Source organism: Schistocerca cancellata, chromosome 7 (genome assembly GCF_023864275.1).
Source record: "Schistocerca cancellata isolate TAMUIC-IGC-003103 chromosome 7, iqSchCanc2.1, whole genome shotgun sequence".
Taxonomy (NCBI): domain Eukaryota; kingdom Metazoa; phylum Arthropoda; class Insecta; order Orthoptera; family Acrididae; genus Schistocerca; species Schistocerca cancellata.
Window position 1 is genome coordinate 284,959,583 of NC_064632.1, and position 23,514 is coordinate 284,983,096.

The window sequence follows — 23,514 nt, forward strand, 5'->3', positions numbered from 1 at the left end:
ATGTAGATTTGTCAGTCGCAAGTTTAATTCCTCCTTTTTCTGGTAAGGCAACCAAGAATGTGCAGTCCTCTGTGGGAGTCCTTGGAAATCTGCCTGAGATGGAAGGTTGGTTTGGTAAGGAATTATTCAGTGTTGCAAAACTGAGACTAAAAGGGGCATACAGAAGCTTGACATTCGAAGAATTTGAGGAAGGTTTGATTCAGACATATATGAAATGAAATAGTACCAGACACTATAGGAGCAGTCAGGATAATAAGTAAGAGAAATACAGAAACTGTGGAACAATTTATGGACAGGATAAGGAAATTAAAGAATGTACCTCTGAATTAGGACAAGACGCTGTTGTCAATGAAATTATTTTTCAAGAAACTGGGCAGAGGGCACCTGATGCATTTTTAAGAAGGTGTCTTGTAGAAATGTCAAGATATGTATGGACAGGGGGTCCAACAGATTTGCACATAGCGGTGTGGTTAGCTACAGAGTGTGAGGAGATAGATTTGTCATCTGGAATGCTGTGTAAATAGACAGTGCTTGCAACTAGTATAAAATGTTTCAGATGTGGGTGAATGAGACATGTATGGAGGCACCGTTACCAGACCGTTACCAGCTTTAGCGTGATGTGAATCAAGTGAGAGGAAGTAATAGCGTTAGAAGTAGAGGATCAGGAAAGAATAAGGTGTTAAATACCAACGGGAACCCCAGATCCACCTACAGTCATTCCCAGTAAGACTGGATGCTATGAAATCGTATGCAGAGGTGCACTGTGCAATACAAGGACTAGTAGGATAAGAGGGCTGCAGGATATTATTGGGCATATGGGTGCAAGTTTCATTCTCCAGTAGTAATCTGGTGAAAAGGAAGCAATGAGACCCACCAGAACACAGACTGCATGGAGTGGGGGATAAAGTTGTCACACCATTAGGATCAGTAGTCATAGACTTTTTCCTGGATAAGATTCAATTTTAACAACATGTAGAGATGGTGCCACATGTGATTGAGGGCTATGACATGATTTGAGGATTAAATTTCTTATATCAGCATTGTGCCATAATTGATCTTCAGCAGCATAGGGTGGAACTTGATGGAAAAATGTTTCAGTCGTGTGGAGCCATTTCCAGTGTAGCAATGTCATGGGGGAGTCTGTCACAAAAGGTGAAATGATTAAACCACAACCAATTGCACCAAGACTTGATTTGCATGATTGTACACCAAAGGATAATGAGATATTACTTTGGGTCAATGTTGAGTCTAGTTTGCCAGTATGAATTTTGTGTGTGGTGGAACACTTAGAAGAGAATGAAATATTAGATCAGGCAGATTGCTTAGTTCAAAGAGGTATACAAGAAAAGAAGGGTAAAAAGAAGGTATCTGTTTTTATAGATAATTTTAGTGTAGAGGACATAGGATTAACAAAGGGCTTGTTAATTGCTAATATGGATATCCTGGAGGAAAAAGAATGAGATACAGGGTGTATCAGCCAAGGACAATGACCAGATGCCATTGGAACTGCATTATGAGGAAGGGTGAGACACCTAGAGGGAAGCAATAGGGAACAGATGGAAAACTTACTTTTAAATTTAAGAATTTATTTATTCCAAAATGGCCCTTACCAGCTATGCACATTACACAGCACAGCCTACCAATGAGAAATGAATCACCAATCTACCACAGACGACACAGAATACCTAGTACTTACAGCCAATTTTGAAGCAATTTAGTGATCATCTGCTGAAAGATGGAATAATTGAAGAAAGTAATAGTGCATGGGGGGTAGGAATCATTGTCATGTCAAAAAAATTATGGATTGAACATGAAAGTATAGGTTTTGTTGTGATTACAGACATCTAAATGTGAAAACCATAATGGACATCTACCCTTAGCCAAACATCACAGAAATCTTGGACCATTTACGGCAGTGCAAATAGTTTTCAACTGGATTTGAAGAGCAGTTATCACCAGCTAAAGGTTGCACTAAAGGATTAACACAAAACAGCATTTTTGGTATCCTGGGGACACTACCAATTCTGAAGGATACCATTTGTATTTAAAAATGCACTTTTAACATTTCAGAGACTGTTGGACAGAGTACTCATAGGTTTTGATGACATAATAGTTTGTGGGAGTGATATGGAACAGCATATGCAGTGATTAATGGAAGTATTTATTAGGTTAAAAGCAGTAAAGTTAACAATGAGCAAAGAAAATAATTTTGTGATGGGAGAGGTAGCATACCTAGGTCTTATAATAAGTAAAGATGGGGTTAAGACAGGCACTGAGACTAATTAAAGCTATAAGTGAATTTCCTGTACCAGAATGTGTAAAGGAGTTGCAATCATTCCTAAGAGTCATGAACTATTACTGCTGGTCTGTACTAGGATTTGCAGATATTGCCAGACCTTGACACAATTTTTAAAAAGTGGATACTAAATTTGTGTGGTCAGAAGAGTGCCAGCATGCTTCTGGGGAGCTCATAGAAGCTTTAACATCAAGTTTGATGTTGGTATTCCTGGATTTTAATAGATAATTTGTTTTATCTTGTGCTACATCAAACCATACACTTTGCTGTGTGTTGTCACAAAAGGTAGAAGGCATATAACATCCATTAGCTTACACATCAAGACAACTAAATACTGCAGAAAGAAATTATTCCACAATGGAGAAAGAGATGTTAAGCCTTATTTATGAAATCACTTATTTCAAATGTTATCTGTATGGTAAAAAGTTTAGAGTACTAACAGATCGTACGTCATTAAAATGATTGTTGGGGTTAAAGGGGCCTTCTATCAGGCTGACATGATGGACAGTAAGACTAAGTGCATTTGATTTTGAAATCACACATAAACAAGGGAACAAGCATGAAAATGTGGATGGCTTAAGTATAAAAGTAGCAGAATTACGTATTGAGGATAATGAGCATAAGGAATGACAAACTGCTCAGAGAACAGATGATGAATGTAAGCCATATTTTAAGCAGTCACAGTTTTGTGTGCAGGATGGGTTGCTACACAGAGGAACAAAGTTGGGACCGAGGGTAGTGGTACCAACGAAGCTAAGGAATAAAATGCTACAAGAAGCTCATGATCACATATTAGCAGGTCATAGAGGTTGTAGATCTACCAGTAGAAGAGTAGCAGAAAGGTATTGGTGGAGGAATAGGACAACAGACATAAATCAGTATGTGTGGAATTTCATACAGTGCACACAAATAGTGGATCTGTGTTGAACAAGAGTACCATTGTAGAGGTTACCTGAAGCATTATCACCATTTGAATGTCTGGGGTTGTTAAAACACCTGCAGTGAATAAGAATGTACTCACAACCATAGATCATTTTTCAAGAAATGTAGAAATGGTCATGATGCCAAATTAGCAGGAGGCAACTGTGTCACAAGCACTTGTGAATAATTGGATGCTGAAGTTTGGAGTGCCCGAAACAATAATAACAGACCAGGGAATAAACTTCATGTCAGATTTATTCGAGGAATTGTGTAAGTTATTGAATGTGAAGAAGTTAAGGATGGATCCTCTCAATCCACAAGCCAATGTAAGGACTGAAAGAATGTATAGGACAGTTGGGAAAATGCTTGGATACTATATTTCATCACATAACACCAACTGGGATGTCTATGTGAAGTACATAATATCCCACTACAACTCAAAGCAGCATACAAATACAGGATTATCAACATATGAAATAATAAATGGTCATAAATGCCAACACATTCACAACATATTTAAAATGAAGAAATGGAAGACTGGAGAGTCTGTTGAATTGGCCAGAGTGATTAGGGAAATCAGGAATAGAGTAAGGAGGTCAAACACATGAGCACTGGAGAAACCAGAAGAATCAGTGGGCTGTACAGTGAGAATGCCATGGTATAAGGTTGGTCAAAGGGCGATGCTATCAATTTTGTAAATGCCAAAGGGAAAGATGAAGTTTTTTGCAAAGTGTCAGAGGCCATACCAAATGGTAGAGACTATGTCCAGATTCAACTGTCAATGAGAATGACAACTGTGTATGTAGGACAGTTGAAACCTTTTTAAGCAAGTCTAGAATTTATTCCAGGGACAGGTGATGAAAACTGGAAAGGGAGAGTGAGGAGAAAGGTACTGGAAGATAAACAGGAGGTTGTGAATGAAACAGTAATAAGGAACCCATATTCATTAAAGCTTAGGAGATAGTCATTTAATATTTTTTTAGGTTTGGTATAGATTTAGTGTAATTATTATAAGCAGCTGTGGAGCAGCAATGAATTTAAGGGGGAGGAAAGTAATAGGTATTCCTGTCCATAGGCAAGGTGCAGAGAGGGTGAGACAATGCAGTTCATAGTGGGACTACTTATTTTCATTAGAGTGGAAGCATTACAGAACCAGCATCTGGAAGGGGGAGTGCTGTTCACCAAACAGGAAGACATAGTGATCATCAGTCATCACTTGGTGATACAGGTGGTATTCAAAGCATAGGGGATGTGTAACAAGGTGAGAAGATTGGAAGAAGCATTTGACAAATTCCATCAGGGAATGTAAAGGTATGGAACACTCAAAGGAAGCACCAGGGTAAGTGAGAGAGTACGTGGAGCATATGAGAAATTAAGGAGTGAGATGACCAAGGTAATAGGGGTTATTCTACATACACAAAGGGAGAGGAGTTGGATTGACACTGGAGGCCAGCTTATGAAAACAATATTTGACACTGCTGATGAGGAAGACGTTTGAAGGGTGAATGGCACAGTAGAAGAGGTTAAGCAGAGAGCAAAAGATAGCAAAGCCACGAGTGATTGGCACACTTTGCAGACTGCAAACTTAGGGAAGGATGTATTGAATAACACATGACTATTACAACAACTGACTGGGAAAGTAATGTAGTATGTCAGAGTTACAGAAGAGGCAGTTAATCAGAAAACCAGGGAACTATTAACCAAAGTAGAAGTCTTAGATGAGGATGTAGTAATGACAAATATGGTTGTAGTCTGTTTAAGCTAGGCTCTGGGAAGCATGAGGGAAAGTAACATAACTACAAGAGGCTATATAGCACGCTGTAAGAGGTCAGTTATGGGTAAAATTGTTGTCACCAGAGCAGTATTTACAGTGTCTACGGAAAGTACCACTGGAGGTGGGGTTGGGTTTAGAACCTGAGGACAAAAATTTACATTTTAATTCAAGTTAGCCACAATATTGGTGAGAACTGATGGAGTGAAAGTTTACATTTCCATATCTATACCAGTAACAGGGAAACAAGCACATTTTGAGTGCTACAAAGTTCATGCATGTCTTGTCAAGTGAGGGATATCACAGAAATTTGTAAAAGTAAAAATGCAGCAACTATTATTATTTGCAAAAGACAAGGGAAGATATGTGGAAATGGATAAAGCAAAGTTACAAAAATGTCACTGAGAGGAAATCATAGTCTGTCCAAATATGGTAATATGAGAGGGGCAGGATGCCTTCACAGTGAACTTTCTAGTAGGACAAAAGGACCTAAGAGAATGCAATAAAAAAGTGATTCAGCCAGAACTGTACTTTCAGCACATTGGGTTGTTCTCTACCTTTGACAAGATTGTAGTTTTGGGTAGTTATTTCAAGCAGGGGAAGCTTGCTTCAGCAAACAGGATAGAATTAAATGTGAGTGATTTGTTATCAAGTGGACCTGTGCGTGATATAATGGAGCCTACTTTCCATTTGCCTGCCATATTTCAGGGATAACTCACCTGAATATATTGCACCTTGTTTGTAATAGCGAGAAGAGCACATGGTAATGCTACCTGCATAAAATCTAACCATCTTAAATCAAACCCTAGGACAGGAACAGATGTAGTCTATAAACACACTTCTGAACTAGTAGGAGGGACAATGATCCCTGGAAACATTATTGCAGCATGTTAATTTATATTGGGAATATCAGTACTGGGAAGAGGCAACACTGTCTAACCACTGTGGTGCTGAGTGTAGTCCTTGTTTTGGTACGTAGAAGGTGAAGCACAAGACTGAGTTCATACCCAGCCATTGTTTAGGTCCCAGTGGACTGGAATTGGATATTGCTAGCTTAAAAGCAACAGAAGGAAGATGAACACAAAAAGATGTAGTATAAAGGATAACTGATTCATTTTAGCTTGTAAGGTTGGAATAGGAAGCTAGAAATTATTGTGCAAGAAGCCTAGTAATGATATAAGTTCCATAGTGTTTGAGTTAAGGAACAGGGCAAGGGGCTCTGTAGAAATGTGTAAGATTAAGTAACAGGGTTGAGGAAACCAATTGTTAGAATTATTCTTAAGAGCTGAAACAGGGCCAGAAGGACTGGTCGGCAGAAACTCTTATGTAAAGGATAATCTAGTTTGGTTGACACGAGGGACTGGGTCTTGATAAAAATGAGGGCAATGTAGTGTATCCATCGTATTTGGTCAAAAAGTACGCCAGAGCAGAAGTGAGTTGCAACAGTGCCAGCTGCAGGCAGGCAAGAGTTTCATGTGTTGTGAAGTAAAACATGGCTGACGGACATTGCATTGAGCTGGGCGTGGTATAGCAACTGCTGATACTGCAATACGCTAGTGGAAGCAGGAAGCCTTTCCTCACTTGCCACCATAAAAATGTTCACAATACGTGCCTGAAGCCCTAAATGAACGTAGTCTGGAGTGTATAAGTAGTCAGTCATTCATATACTAAAATATTCCCATCTTGGTATCACAGCCTACACCACAAGCCTGCGACACCTGCAGGAACATCCTGAAATGTAGGATGGGGTCCACTGTTTGACAAAAGGCTGCCAGCCTGCCCTAATTCATGAGAGAGCCGCCACAAGAGCAGAGAGCTGTCCGCTCACTGGAGGGAGGTCATGGCACCCTTCAAAGTATTGTCAGCTGCACTGCCAAACTGTCATCACAGTTGCAGCTGGAGACATCGCTGACAGTGGCAGTTTAGTGATTCCACAGTCGGCACCGCTCTTTGTACTGTCAGCAGTTCCAGACATCTATTGTTTCACAAGATAAGCAACAGGTCACCTCCATCAATCTGTTCTTGTTGTACTATGACTAAGGGCCAGGATAAAGATGTTAATTAAACAAATCTGCTGTGGCCCTGACATCTTATTTTACCCTCCATCAATGAAAATCCATGAGTCATCTAATATTAAAGAATAAAAAAAAACTGATCACACTGCCCAGCTGTAAGTAAAGTGTGTGCTTGTATCAACTGATTAGTGTTATTGGTAAGATAATGGAAAACACCAAAACAGTCTTTAATTATATCTGAGTGTGTTGGGGTCCATTTCAGATTATCCTAATAGGATATGTAAATTAACAGGTAGTCAAAGGAAAAGGATTATTACCTCATAAAAACACACTTTAAAAACATTTAGAAATCATTTTCAGTTATTAACGTAGGAATAAACTGAGACTTATTGTCTACTATGCATATAACCATAAGGATTTTAAAAATAAGATCAGACTAAATATGATTCCTTGTGATCTGTTATTCTTTTTATACTCTCTCTATGAATGAAACAGCATAAAGTGTAATATACACTGAGTTGACAAAAGTCATGGGGTACCTCTTAATATTGTGCTGGACTTCCTTTTGCCCAGCATAGTGCAGCAACTCAACATGGCATGGACTCAACAAGTTGTTGGTAGTTCCCTGCAGAAATACTGAGCCATGCTGCCTCTATAGCTGTCCATAATTGCAAAAGTGTTGCAGTGCAGGATTTTGTGCATGAACTGCTCTCAGTTATGTCCCATAAATGTTCAATGAGATTCATGTCAGGCAATCTTAGTGGCCAAACCACTCACATGAGTTGTGCAAAATGTTCTTCAAACTAGTCACTAGCAATTGTTACCTGGTGACATGGTGCATTGTCATGCTTAAAAATTCCATTGCAAAGTGCTGCAAATTGCTTCCAAGTAGCTGAACATAACCATTTCCAGTCAATGATTGGTCCTGTTGGATCAGAGGACCTAATACATTCCACGTAAACACATTCCAAACCATTTTGGAGCCACCACCAGCTCCCACAGTGCCTTTTTAACAACCTGGGCCCATGGCTTCGTGGCATTTGTGCCACATGCAAACCCTAGCATCAGGTCTCACCAACTGAAAATTGGACTCATTTAACAACAACACAGTTCCTCTATGGTCCAACTGATATGGTCATGAGCCCTGGAGAGTTGCTGCAGGCAATGACATTCTGTTAGCAAAGGCATTTGCATCCATTGTCTTCTGCCATAGCCCAATAACTCCAAATTTTACTGCACTATCCTAATGGATACATTTGTTGTACATCCCACATTGATTTCTGTGGTTGTTTCATGAAGTGTTGCTTGTCTGTTAGCAGTGACAAATTTACGCAAACACTGCTGCTATTGGTCATTACATGAAGGCTATCAGCCACTGCATTGACCATTGTGAGAGGTAACACCTGAAATTTTGGTTTTCTTGACACACTCTTTACTCTCGGCACATTCTTGACACTGTGGATCTTGGAATATTGAATTTCCTAAGGACTTCTAAAATTGCATGTCCCATGCATCTAGCTCCAACTAACATTCAGGATTGAAAGTCTTTATTTCCATCATCCAGCCATAATCATGTTGGAAACCTTTTCACATGAATCATCTGAATGTCAGTCATCATTGTCTGTTGTCCACTGCCAAAGAAAATGTTAGCCTGTATGACTGGTGGAACTAGGCCATCAATCTTTTAAACCTATTCTCTTTGATCATCTTACAAAATGAAGGCTTGTATTGCTCTTGATGGTAATATGTCTGCTGGTCAAGAACAGTAAAGTTGGGTGTTGTTTACAAGGAGTTGGCTACTTTCCCTTTAATTTCTCTTCATCATCAAGAACAACAACAACAACAACTGCAGCAGCAGCAAAACAAAGAACACAACTTTGTACGGCATGTGTACTAATTACACTACATTAAACAATACCACTTAAGAAACAGTGTGTGTCTGCTGTAATAATGGCATCAACTAGAAATGGCTGTTCCAGTTATAACCCATATAGTACATCAAACCATTAGCCACACAATCAAATATATTTTATAAAGAAGAATATGATTTATGTTCCTAGTACACTGGTGTGTAAAACTTAAGGATGAAAGTAACTTTCGCATGTTTTGCTGACAAGTGATATAGCTTGATGAAACTTGGACCATACATAGAAAGAACTGCTACAGCATAGTACAGAAGGTAACTGAAAGAACTGCACAGTTAGACAAACAGAAATGTCACTTTTATTAAAAGATAAGCATTACACTGAAGTCACTATGAGTTAAGATGGCTCCTAAATATTACAAAAGGCAGGACATGGTTCTTAATAGGATGTGTGATTAAGACAGATGGATACTCATTGCCTGCAATGTGCCCCCCTGCTGGCCACAAGGTTGCAAGAAGTTCTTATGGTAGGATGTTTCATTCCTCCACCAGTGCAGTTGACAACTGCTAGATGGTTGTTGTTGCATGTGAACATACTGCTGTAAATCTCCCCAATGCATCCCACAGGTACTTGATGGGATTTACATCAGGAGAATGAGTACATTGGTCCATTCACCAAACATCCTCTCGTTCCAAGAGCTCTTCAACCAGCACTGTTCAATGTGGTCATGCACTGTCATACATAAAAATGAAGTCAGCACCAGATACACTGATGTAAAGAAGCACATGTGGAAATAGTACAGTTTTACAGTAACATTGACCAGTGAGTGTACTGTGTTCAAAGATTTGAGATCAGTACATTCATGCAAGATTATGTCTCCCCACACTATAATACCTGGACTACCAAAACAATCATGTCTGACAGTGTTGCTTGGTGCATTATGTAACCTCGTATGGCGAGAAGTGAGAAGACCCAGGGACATTGTCGAACATGATGGTTGTGGTGGTCCAGGTGTTATACTGTGGGAAGGCATAGTGTTGCATAGGATTGGAGTATTGACCTCCAAATCTTCAGCACAATACAATTGGCAGTCAACAGTATTGTGACACTATTCTTTTTTTCCACATGTACATTTAGTCTTGACTTCATTTTTTATGGATGGCAATGCACAGCCTCATCGGACAGTGCTGGTGAAGGATCTCCTGGAACAAGAGGATATTGTGCAGTTGGACTGGTCTACCTATTCCCCTTTTCTTCTCCCTGCCCCCTCCCCCCACCACAGTATTTTTAATTTTTTGCAAATGTCATTGATACAATCAGTTATATGATATGAGTACAGTTCAAAAATCTTCAATATTAACTGAGGGCTTATCCAACTTAACTTTATTATCCATTATATTTGGTTAATTATAGTCCATTGGTGTGACTAGTTTATCAAAAAAAAAATGTGCTTATTACAAAATAGGAGTAATTTCAAACTTTGTTATCATTGTTCATATGTGAACATAAACCTAATTGCTAACTGCTTGATCAAGTAGATAAAAAAGTGTTATAAAGGATGGTTACATTTGTGCAGCTACTGTTGAAACTGTATTCACAAACTCTGCCCTCAATTAGTTTCATAATAATAAGCATTCATAGTTAAAACATTGTTACTGAAATAGACTGCCATATTTTGGCAAACTAGACAGTATAATTCAGTAGCAATTATTGTTGTATCTTAAAGTTCTAATTCAGAAGAATCTCCCTGTACTGTTCAGTTAATCAGAAATGTAAATCTTTAATTGCAATTTGTAAAAAGCCAGTGAGCGCAGCAATACAAAATGTAGTTCTAATTATTGCAAACTTATAAAAGAAGTTGCTCAGAAGTCATTTTAGTCAGACCGAAGAGAGTTGTAAAAGGAATAACATCTACATCCACCAAAATGAGGAAAAGTACCACATACACTTTGGCATTTCTTCTTTTGATGATCATTTTTGTAATGATGGACTAGTAATTAATTTAATGAACTGTGTTAATCTTTGATAATGTTTACTGTGACAGCAGGCTCAGACTGTGAAGTGTGTTATTTCCAAAAGACACTTATTGTGCACATAATTTTTGGGTTGATTTGATTGTCAGATTTCTGAGACAGTCATTAAAGAACTTTAATCAGTGACAGTGTTACTTATATTTTTGCCAAATGTAAACTTTTGTGTCACTTTAGTGTTAGGTTACTGCACTCAGACAATCATGCTATAGAGCATCAACCAAATGCAGTTCGTGGCTAGCCATTTACCTGTCCATAAATTATGATAGATAAGACATGATCTGGCCATAAACAGTGGGTTATTCAACATCAAAGTGCAATTAAAGTGTTTAAACTGCAAACCTGGTGTAGACATCATTTGAAATAGCCTACTTTTGACAATCACTTTTCAGTCAGATTAAATGGGGGCACAGTTAGACAGAGGCATACTAGTGAAGGTAAATATGGTTACATTACACAACGACCATCCCATAGTTGTCAGCCGTGCTGGTGGATGGATGGAACACCTTACCATAAGAATTCCTTGCCAACCTTGTGGCCAACAAGGGAGCACTATGCAGACCATGCATGGCATCTGTGATGATCACACAACCTATTAAGAACCATGTCCCACCTTTTGTAAAGTCCAGTTGACTATCATCAACAGCAGTGCCTTCAATTAATAATTGTCATTGAATAAAAGTGTTAACTGTGTTCATCTTTTTGAATATTTGTTTCAGGGACCTCACACACTGTACTGTAGAAGTACTTTCTATATATGGTTCAAGTTTCAACAAGGTATGCCATTTTGAAGTTAACATATCATGCAAAAGCTACACCCATTCTTAAGTTTTGCCCATCACTGTGTGTAGTAAATGTAGAAACATAATAACAATAGACAAATAAGCCACTGAAAGGTCATACACACCATTTTCCTATAGAGCCACATTATGAAACATTGGAGAACACCTGTTTTTTTAACATTATAACTATGCCATGTCAGTGTGCATTGATCAGCAAATCACTAGACCACAGTAGCGATGCACAATATTTGGTGGTTCTCCATGCAAAGAGCTTTGGCTGGCACGAAGGAGGTCAGTTAGAATTTGGGGGCTGAATTGGAAGGAGCACTTGTGGGGCATGAGGCTAGCTTACTTCCAGTGTCTTTAGCCAATGGTAAACAGCTTTTGCGGAGCACAGACCTCATCCTGTGAAGATGGAGTTTTGGATTGGCTGTGGTGGCAATGGGACTCTGAAAATTTTCCTGTGCTGAGCATGTTGAGATTTTGTGTGCCACTTCACTACTGATTCATCAAATATTTTGGTGAGACTGTTTGTGTGGCTTCTCCACCTTGTTTTGCTAAAGCTACAGTGCGGCAACTAGCTTCTCCTTCCTGGAAGGTCTGTTGTGTTTGCTGTTTGTAGGGGTTCAGTCTGAAAGAACTGAAGTTTACATTAATGGAAGCAAGTCTGCTTCATTACAGATGTTAGTTGCAACTGTTTGTGAAATGTGTGGAAGTTGTATGGTCTGTGTTACAGAGCTTGTGGAGTTATGTTAATCAGAAATATCTGTTTAAATTGGTCATATTTCTAGTGCATTTTCACTGAAATAATTTTAGTTAAGTATTTGTAAAACATTTTGGTGGGGTTGTTAGTTGACCAGCCTTCAGATTTTATATGATAAATTCTGCTAAAATAAGAATGCACATTTCCACTCTAGTTTTTTCAGACAACCTGGTAAATCAAGCTTTCATTGCTTAGCCAGTGTCGTACTGCAAAACACGTTAGAAGTCATTGAGTTTGAATCTTCTTCCATTTAAAAATAGTGTTTAATGACTGTTTACACTGCATAATTAGTACAAGTAACTGTTTGCCAATTAGCTATGGGGGCAAGTAAGCTTTATTGGTTTTCTCGTTCCTGTAATAAGAGTGCTACCCAGTTTTTAAGTGATTTGTTGCTTGTCACCATATTCGCTGATTGATCAGATGTTTGTTTTTTATTTATTTATGTTTGGCTTTTAAATGGTAATATAATGAAATATGTCCTGCCCTGTGTAAACCAGTGCACTGTTAATAGTTTACTAAAGTTAGTTCTTAGTCTGTTGTAGTTAATGTTGTACAGGACCTGCCCCATCCAGCAGCACACCTGAGGGTGGCAAATTCACAACGCCCATCCTGTCTGTCGAGTTATCCCACCTGTTGTCAGGCTGAATTGTATCTGTATATGTTCTCTTGGTCCTGAACTTATGTCACCAATAGACATGATGCATTGATAGTGTGTTACCAAATCTGCTGCAGTCATTTGAGGTTTTATATTTAAAAGCCATTTGAAAATTTTTGTAAATAGTGAGGTGTCATTATTAATATGCAGCTTGGCTCACTTTAGATACCTGCTAATGCTTGATAAATTGCTTTTTTTCATAATTGTTTAAACATCTTTTGTTGATGTCAACTGCTAATCTCATTTCCTCATTAATATTTCACAAGTTGTTTAATTTCTTGTTTTTAAAAGCTATTTTACTGATGTCACAAGCTTGTTGAGTTTTATTTAAATAAAAGTTTATACATGTTTTCAACTGTGAACTCTAATTTCTTGCTTTCTGGCGCAGCCCTACCTCTCAACAGCATATTAAGTTGCTTTAGGGTAACTACACCCAGTTCAGAAACGTCTCATCACATGATAGCAGGATCCATTAAACTGCAAACATATGTCTATTAACCATGCAGTGGACAACTATAACTGGTCCTCTCAAGTTCATGTAGGTTGACTTTCTGATGGAGTACACAAATGATGAGTATGTCAGTACTCTTTTGCTGCTAGGTACATCCAACAACAAAGCTGCTGCTACTGCTGCTTGTGTGTATGCTGCACGGTACCCTCAAAGGCACAGTCCTGATAAGAATGTTTTTCATCACCTGGAGCAACACCTTTGGGAACTCAGTAATCTTTGTCCACAAGTAATGGACAGACATCATTCACCAGTCACGCCACTGAAGTACATATGATATTGCAAGGCAGTTACAGATATCTCAAAGACTGGTTGTTGAAGTGTTGCATGATACAGAACTGCATCTGTATAATTGCACATTATTTGAATGATTTCTTGAAGTCTTCAGCTGCCATTTTCTTTATTTCCTGTACAATTGTACAATTTCAGCCTTAGATCATTTTCAGTATTTTATGGATGATAGCTTTGCAACAACGTCTCGAGAGTTACATGCTCCTAAAATAGCATGACCACCTCGAACCAATTTATGAGCATAACATGATGTTACAGGAGCAATGACATATACGATATAATCTGTTAGCAAAAAATCACCCATAAAATACTTGAAAATAAACTGTCACAGTGCCCATATAGTACTAGGGATGGAAATTTGGCTGAAACCAGATGTAAACAATAATGAAATTCTAAACTCAGATTGGAATGTATACCACAGAGACAGACTAGACAGTGAAGGGGGATGTGTGTTTATAGTGATAAAAAGTGCAATAGTATCAAAGGAAATTGATGGAGTTCCAAAATGTGAAATAATTTGGGTGAAGGTTATGATTAAAGCAGGCTCAAACATGGTAATTGGATGTCTCTATAGGCCCCTTGGTTCAGAAGCTGTTGTGACAGAACACCTGAAGGAAAATTTGGAAAAATATTTTGAGTCGATTTTCTGACCATGTTATAGTTTTGGGTGGAGATTTCAATTTACCAGATATAGACTGGGAAACTCAAACATTTATAATGGGTGGCAGGGACAAAGAATCCAGTGAAATTTTTTAAAGTGCATTATCTGGAAACTACCTTGAGCAGTTAAACAAAGACCAACTCGTGGCCATAACATATTACACCTTCTGGTGACAAACAGACCCGAACTATTTGAAACAGTTAATGCAGAACAGTGAATCAGCGATCATAAAGCAGTTACAGCATCAGTGATTTCAGCCATAAATAGAAGTATTAAAAAAGGTAGGAAGATTTTTCTGTTTAGCAAAAGTGACAAAAAGCAGATTTCAGAGTACTTGACGGCTCAACACAAAAGTTTTATCTCAAGTACAGATAGTGTTGAGGATCAGTGGACAAAGTTCAAAACCATCATAGAATATGCATTAGATGAGTATGTGCCAAGCAAGATCATAAGAGATAGAAAAGAGCCACATTCAACAAATTTGAAAGCAAAGTTCTGTATACTGACTTGGCAGAAAATCCTAAGAAATTTTGGTCTTATATCAAAGCGGTAGGTGGGTCAAAACAAAATGTCTAGACACTCCATGACCAAAATGGTACTGAAACATAGGATGATAGACTAAAGGCCAAAATACTAAATGTCTTTTTCCAAAGCTATTTCTCAGAGGAAGACTGCACTGTAGTTCCTTCTACAGTTTGTCACACAGATGACAAAATGGTAGATATCAAGATAGATGACAAAGGGATAGAAAAACAATTAAAATCATTCAAAAGAGGAAAGGCCGCTGGACCTGATGGGATACCAGTTTGATTTTACACAGAGTATGTAAAGGAATTTGCCCCCCTTCTGGCAGCAGTGTACCATAGGTCTCTAGAAGAGCATAGAATTCCAAAAGATTGGAAAAGGGCACAGGTCACCCCCATTTTCAAGAAGGGCGTAGAACAGATGAGCATAACTATAGACCTATATCTCTAACGTCGATCAGTTGTAAAATTTTGGAACACGTATTATGTTCGAGTATAATGACTTTTCTGGAGACTAGAAATCTACTCTGTAGGAATCATTCTCAATGGAGAGAAGTCTTCCGAAGTATGAGTTATTTCAGGTGTGCCACAGGGGAGTGTTGTAGGACCATTGCTATAAATGACCTTGTGGATAACATTGGAAGTTCACTGAGGGTTTCTGTGGATGATGCTGTAGTATATCAAGAGGTTGTAACAATGGAAAATTGTACTTAAATGCAGGAGGATCTGCAACGAACTGATGCATGGTGCAGGGAATGGCAACTGAATCTGAATGTAGACAAGTGTAATGTACTGAAAATACATAGAAAGAAAGATCCTTTATCATTTAGCTACAACATAGCAGGTCAGCAACTGGAAGCAGTTAATTTCATAAATTATCTGGGAGTAGGCATTAGGAATGATTTAAAATGGAATGACCATATAAAATTAATTGTCAGTAAAGCAGATTCCAGACTGAGATTCATTGGAAGAATCCCAAGGAAATGCAGTCCGAAAGCAAAGGAAGTAGGTTATAGTACACTTGTTAACCCACTGTTTGAATACTGCTCACCGGTGTTGGATCCGTACCAGATAGGGTTGATAGAAGAGATAGAGAAGATCCAATCGAGAGCAGTACACTTCATTACATGATCATTTAGTAATTACAAAAGCGTTACATAGATGATAGATAAACTCCAGTGGAAGACTCTGCAAGAGAGATGCTCAATAGCTCAGTACAGGCGTTTGTTGAAGTTTCGAGAACATACCTTCTCCAAAGAGTCAAGCAGTATATTGCTTCCTCCTACGTATTTCTCACAAAGAGACCATGAGGATAAAACCAGAGAGATTAGAGCCCACAAAGAGGCATACCAACAATCTTTCTTTCCATGAACAATACAAGACTGGAATAGAAGGGAGAACCGATAGAGATACTCAAGGTACTCTCTGCCACACACCGTCAGGTGGCTTGCGGATGTAGATTGAGATGTAGATGTAGAAAATTGCCTAAGGCTGAAACTGTGCAATTGTACAGGAAATAAAGAAAATAGCACCTGAAGGCTTCAAGAAATCATTCAAAAAATTCATCACAGCTGCAGACCCTATCGCATTGAAAATTGCACATTAATTCAACACCAGTGGCCAGAAAGCTGCATTTTATGAGTACAGATTTGTGAACGGTTTTTGCACCAAGTGGAAGATAATGAATATTTTATAAATAATGTGACTGACAAATCTAGTTTTACTTTTAAGGTATTTTCAACTTCCATAACTACCATTATTATACATATGGTCGACTACATATGGGAGTTCGGTTCAGGCAGTGAGTCATGCTCTGATAGCCTAATGGTTAGGTGACTGCTGGCCATATGCATAAAATCTGGGTTCAAGCCCCAGTCCAGCACAAATTTTCACTGTTGTCATTTCATTATGCAGCTGATGGTTGTCTATTTTCACTCTGCAAATACATTTCATGTACAGCCATTGTTGGTTGGAACACAAACCACATGTCACACATAAATGTGGCTCCTGGCATACTTTGGCATAAACCTGTGAACTGGAATCATGGGAGGAATGCTTTTGGGCCCTTAACTGTTGCTGAACAAGTTGGATGCACCATTGTATCATATGTTTCTTTGCAATACATTGCCTGACACACTACAAAATGTTCAACATGGTGTTTGGTGATAGCCATGGTTTCAACATGATAATGCACCTCTACTCTTTGGAATGAATGTGTGCAACAGTTTAAATGAGTCATTTCCAGCAGAAGGGATTAGTTGTGGAGGTCCATTGTTCTGTCTTCCACACTTCCTGTGCCTTAATCCACATAACTTTTATTAGTGGTGTCATCTAAAGGAACAAGTTTATAGTACACCACACATGGATGTACACAACCTAATAGCTCGCATGGATGCCCCTTCAAGAATGATGGCTGCAAGTGTGTTGCATATGGTCCAGCAAATTATGATCCATGAGTGGAAAAGTGTTTGGAAATACAAGTTGGTCACTTTGAACATCTTCTCTAAAGTAATATTGCTTGTACATGTTTGTACCATCTCTGTAAAGCCTGAATATCAAAGATACATAATGGAATTACTGTGCATAACATAATGTGCCATCTATTGTATGTTTTGTACCTCATTGGATGCAGACGATGTTACTGTATCCAAAATTATTTTCTGTGCAGTTTATTTGTGTCATGGACAAAACAAAGTAGTCATTTATGTTTGTAAGACGTTCATGTTATGTGTAAATGTTTAAATAAAGGTAATGGGGAAAGAAATAACAAGGTACCATATTATAGAGGTGTAAATTGCATACAATTTGATGTTTCAACTGAAAAAAAAAGCGGTTGATGTGAATGCGACTCAGACATCAGCAAATCTGCATATCCATTCCTCATGGCATTGCCTCATCTACTAAGTTCATTGGACAACTCCAGCACAGTGCAGAGTTCATGCTGCCAATTACAGTTTCTTTTATTACATTTTAATACATTTTATTATTTTGCAGGAACAGTACAGGAAAATTTCGTATGTGATTTACCCATTTTTGAGAATACCAGTGAGGAAAATTGTGTAACAACTGCACCAGACTTACTTTAAGAGGAATTGGTCTCACTTCAGCAGGTTCATACAATATGAAGTTAAATGTGCCATACACTCCATCATTTATGTAGTACATGACAGATGTTATGGATCCATCCTTCTCATTCCTAAGCTCCCTTTTGGAGTGGACATTTGCAGCAAGTGTGTACGCAGAAGCAACATAAAAACGTCCAGGTTCTGCTATAACATGTGTCCCACAGTCAGGAAAGAATTCTTCCAGAGCATTATTCACCACCTCTGCTATCTGTAAAATTGGAGGGAAAAATGACATATTGTATAACATTGTATTACAGTTATCAGTTTTCTGCACTATTATAGCTATTGAATTGTTCTTTATTTGTGAAAGTTCTCCTTCTGGATGAGATTAAAGAAATTAGCTTTCAGCAAGAAAAACCAGGTCTGAGGGAAACTTAGACGTTTCCTAACAATTGAGATAAATAATGTTACCCTGTCCATAGAGCAGCCCTTGTGGCCAGGAAAACCACCACCAATATCAAGCAGCTTCATGGAAAATCCCAGAAACAACCCATGATCGAAAACCTTACGGGCTGCTGCAATAGCTTTCTGATAAGCAGGTGGATCATCACAGCCAGAACCAACATGGAAGCTGACACCAACAATTTCTAATCCTAGTGAATGGGCCAGAGTCATTAGACGTGGTGCATCTTTCTCTGGGTTACAACCAAACTTCTTCCCCAGGTAGCATTTTGCTACAGCTGCATCACATCGTATCCGTATCACCAGCCTGTAACATAAAAGACCAATTAACAGATTAAGCTAATCTCTTGGCGCTTATTGTCCTATATAGTATTTCCAGAAAATAAATTCTTCCAAGAATAACAATTTCTTTCATGAGTTTTTGACAGAACGTTTATTTTTTTACAACAAAAGGAAAGTTGACATTAGAAAACTGAAAATTGTATGGTGAGAGAATGGGTGGCTAGAACTTACTTTCAGAGTGTGAAACTCTAAGTTCCAGTGATATACACCATTTAAAGAAAGAGAACTGGAGATTTCAGGGAGAGTTGTTCAAAGATAGCACATTCAAAGGATGACAGACATACAGAACAAGAACTAATTATGGATTAAAGCGAAATAAAGAAGTGCAATTAAGAGCTAGCACAAAAGTGGAAAAGGAGACAGTGTAGAACCAAGAGGGGGAGGGGGTGGGAGGAGTGAGTAAAGAAGTTAAAAAAACAGTAAATGATTGAGCAATTAATGAAATATAAACAAAAGGGGTTTCTTAATGGAGGTTTGTTACCGAGCCAGTACGATAAAAAGATATCGTGGACAATAAGTTCATGTCTCTGGAGTCAGTACTGTGGGGGGAGGATCCAAATGGACCCTCTAGGACAACAAGCACTCGGGTCCATTGAGTCATGGAGTACAACATGCTCAGCAGATGGGTACTGGGTGCTCTCTAGGTATAACATTTTGCAGCTGCCTGAATGTTCTGTGGATCACGATTACATCACACTTTCACGGGTCATTTTCACAATTATAGTGCTCTCTCTCTCTCTCTCTCTCTCTCTCTCTCTCTCTCTCTCTCTCTTTTTCCGCTACACACACACACACACACACACACACACACACACACACACACATATCATACAAATAGACATTTTGAAATCCTTCTACGCAGTAGAAGAAGTTGTCAAGTAGGTATGACTTCAGCATGTGCTTGACATTAATTTTATTAAATTCTTTACATCAACCAGTAGTTGGTCAAAGATTTCTATGGATGGCGACCTCACTCCTTTCTGTACCACACTAAGGATGAGCAGTGAACAGCCATTTGTCCTCCTGGCATTATATTTATGAGTTTTACTGTATTTTTTTTTTCCTTCAGACTCAGATTGATTTTTGACAACAAACTTCATAATGGAGTAAATATAGTGTGAGATTGTTGTCAGTATGCCCAACTGTTTAATGAAATATCCAAAAGACGTTCTAGAGTGGACACCACATATTATTCATATTGTGCTTCTGTGCAATAAACATTTCTTCCTCACTGACAAGTTACTAAGATTATGATGCCATAGGACACTAGTTGATAAAAAAAGAAAATGTATGTCACTTCTTAGGTATTTTTCTCTCCAAAATCTGTTAATACACTCCTGGAAATTGAAATAAGAACACCGTGAATTCATTGTCCCAGGAAGGGGAAACTTTATTGATACATTCCTGGGGTCAGATACATCACATGATCACACTGACAGAACCACAGGCACATAGACACAGGCAACAGAGCATGCACAATGTCGGCACTAGTACAGTGTATATCCACCTTTCGCAGCAATGCAGGCTGCTATTCTCCCATGGAGACGATCGTAGAGATGCTGGATGTAGTCCTGTGGAACGACTTGCCATGCCATTTCCACCTGGCGCTTCAGTTGGACCAGCATTCGTGCTGGACGTGCAGACCGCGTGAGATGACGCTTCATCCAGTCCCAAACATGCTCAATGGGGGACAGATCCGGAAATCTTGCTGGCCAGGGTAGTTGACTTACACCTTCTAGAGCACGTTGGGTGGCATGGGATACATGCGGACGTGCATTGTCCTGTTGGAACAGCAAGTTCCCTTGCCGGTCTAGGAATGGTAGAACGATGGGTTCGATGACGGTTTGGATGTACCGTGCACTATTCAGTGTCCCCTCGACGATCACCAGTGGTGTACGGCCAGTGTAGGAGATCGCTCCCCACACCATGATGCCGGGTGTTGGCCCTGTGTGCCTCGGTCGTATGCAGTCCTGATTGTGGCGCTCACCTGCACGGCACCAAACACGCATACGACCATCATTGGCACCAAGGCAGAAGCGACTCTCATCGCTGAAGACGACACGTCTCCATTCGTCCCTCCATTCATGCCTGTCGCGACACCACTGGAGGCAGGCTGCACGATGTTGGGGCGTGAGCGGAAGACGGCCTAACGGTGTGCGGGACCGTAGCCCAGCTTCATGGAGGCGGTTGCGAATGGTCCTCGCCGATACCCCAGGAGCAACAGTGTCCCTAATTTGCTGGGAAGTGGCGGTGCAGTCCCCTACGGCACTGCGTAGGATCCTACGGTCTTGGCGTGCATCCGTGCGTCGCTGCGGTCCGGTCCCAGGTCGACGGGCACATGCACCTTCCGCCGACCACTGGCGACAACATCGATGTACTGTGGAGACCTCATGCCCCACGTGTTGAGCAATTCGGCGGTGCGTCCACCCGGCCTCCCGCATGCCCACTATACGCCCTTGCTCAAAGTCCATCAACTGCACATACGGTTCACGTCCACGCTGTCGCGGCATGCTACCAGTGTTAAAGACTGCGATGGAGCTCCGTATGCCACGGCAAACTGGCTGACACTGACGGCGGCGGTGTACAAATGCTGCGCAGCTAGCGCCATTCGATGGCCAACACCGCGGTTCCTGGTGTGTCCGCTGTGCCGTGCGTGTGATCATTGCTTGTACAGCCCTCTCGCAGTGTCTGGAGCAAGTATGGTGGGTCTGACACACCGGTGTCAATGTGTTCTTTTTTCCATTTCCAGGAGTGTATTAACAACGCAAAAGCTGCAGAGGTTAGATGTTTAAGAATATCTCTAACATGTGACTTCTACTTCAGGCTCTTACCAACATAAATACCTAAAATTTTTGAATATTGAGTTTAATTAATTGATTTATTCTTGTTTATTATTTCTATTATGTCGCCAGTCTTTACTGGTACTAAATCAAATGTATTGCGTTTTATCTGATTTCATTAACAGTCCATTTGCCGAGAATCAGTTATTTAAGTTTCAATAATATTGTTGCAGATGAAGCTGAGTAGCTCTGTGGTGTGGTGGTTATGATACTAAATTGTTGCAAGGAGTGTCGTGAGTTCAAAACTCACATGGACTGAACAATTTTAATTTCTATATTTGGTTCAAGTACATTCTAGAGGTATCCACAAATGTCAAGAATAATTGTACTGGAATGTTCTTTAGCTGTATATATACTGTATGTGTTCTGGCCAGAGGCAGTTCACTCCGCACTCTTGTATGTGCAACTGCTGAATAAACCTTCGTTATGTGAAGGTAGTGTTCGTCATTCATCTAATTACACCCTACTCTACATGACATTATTCTGGTAGAGGTGCAGGTATTGGAACTTGTGATACCACACATTATCGATGACACATTGGCTCCCATCAGGCCACAACAGGGCCACTGTTTACATGGGGAGAAACCCGAGTTTGAGCCATATTCAACAGATCACAATCTATCGGAGACAGAAGAAGAAGAGTATGTTACAATGACAGCAACTGTGTGCCACCACAGGAGACATCCTTCTGAGTTCTCTGGTGACAATGGCCAAGATCCAAACAAGTGGCTGAAGGTATATGAGCGTATAGCCAAATGGGATGACACTGTGTGTTTGGCTAATGTAGTTTTCTACTTGGAGGGCATTGCCAAGCAATGGTATGAGAACAATGAGGAGAAGTTCACAAACTGGCAACTATTCCAGGTGGAAATGCGCAAGTATTTCGGCGACACACAATGGCATAAGTGCAAAGCTGAAAATAAATTAAAGAGCAGGACACAGTCTCCAGAAGAAACTACAACATCCTACGTTCAAGATGTCTTGAAGCTGTGTAGAATAGTCGATCCCAGAATGAAGGAGGAAGATAAGGTTACATATCTCATGAAGGGTGTTGCTGAGGACACGTATCAAGCCCTACTCCTGAAGGAGGTTTCAACAGCAGTATATCAGGACAATGCATCTAAAAAGAATTACACACAAGAAGTTTGAATGGCTTCCAAACATCATATCGATGTCTGTGATGGAGGAAGCAACTGATTTCACAAGTGTTCTTCATCAGAGAGTGAGAGAGGAAGTTCAGAAGGCACTTGGATTGCACAGTGAGCAAAAAACCGAGACACTTCATGAGGTCATAAGGGAGGAAGTGGAACAGACATTGAACCCAATTTCTTGACCTTCATTTCCCTTTAAAACAGTAAAAAAGTCGAGAACCAGGCAGTTACATTCCTACAATGCCGCATGAGGAACCTGTTTGGGCACCAAGTAAGACTGACGTCTGGAGGAACCAGGATAACCAACCAGTATGTTTCCACTGTGGCGGCAGATATTTGATGATGCCCGTGCCAGAAGACAGCAGACTGATCTTAACCGACGCCAACTCCGGGACGTTGAAGATGAACAAGAAGATGTGGGTGCAGGATGAGGTAGGTCACCATCGCCACAAGCTAGCTGCTGGAGAGTATGCTCCCCAACATGCCAATCAAGGTCTTCATCACTGTTTAGAAGCTCCAGCTGGTCACCTAGCTGCCACAACCTGGAAAACTAAAGGGTGTGACCTTCTTTG

The 23,514-nt window shown here is 39.8% G+C and overlaps 1 protein-coding gene across 1 annotated transcript in view; it reads right to left on the minus strand.

Moving 5' to 3' along the window:
* The window catches only part of LOC126092155 (ornithine decarboxylase 1-like), a 162,132-nt gene that overhangs the window by 39,031 nt on the left and 99,587 nt on the right, over positions 1-23,514 (minus strand). Inside the window, exons 6-7 of the mRNA XM_049907624.1 lie at positions 18,619-18,916; positions 18,164-18,415 (exon numbers count right to left, since the gene is read on the minus strand). Coding sequence (XP_049763581.1) covers positions 18,164-18,415; positions 18,619-18,916 — 550 coding nt within the window. The remainder of the gene's footprint in view (positions 1-18,163; positions 18,416-18,618; positions 18,917-23,514) is intronic.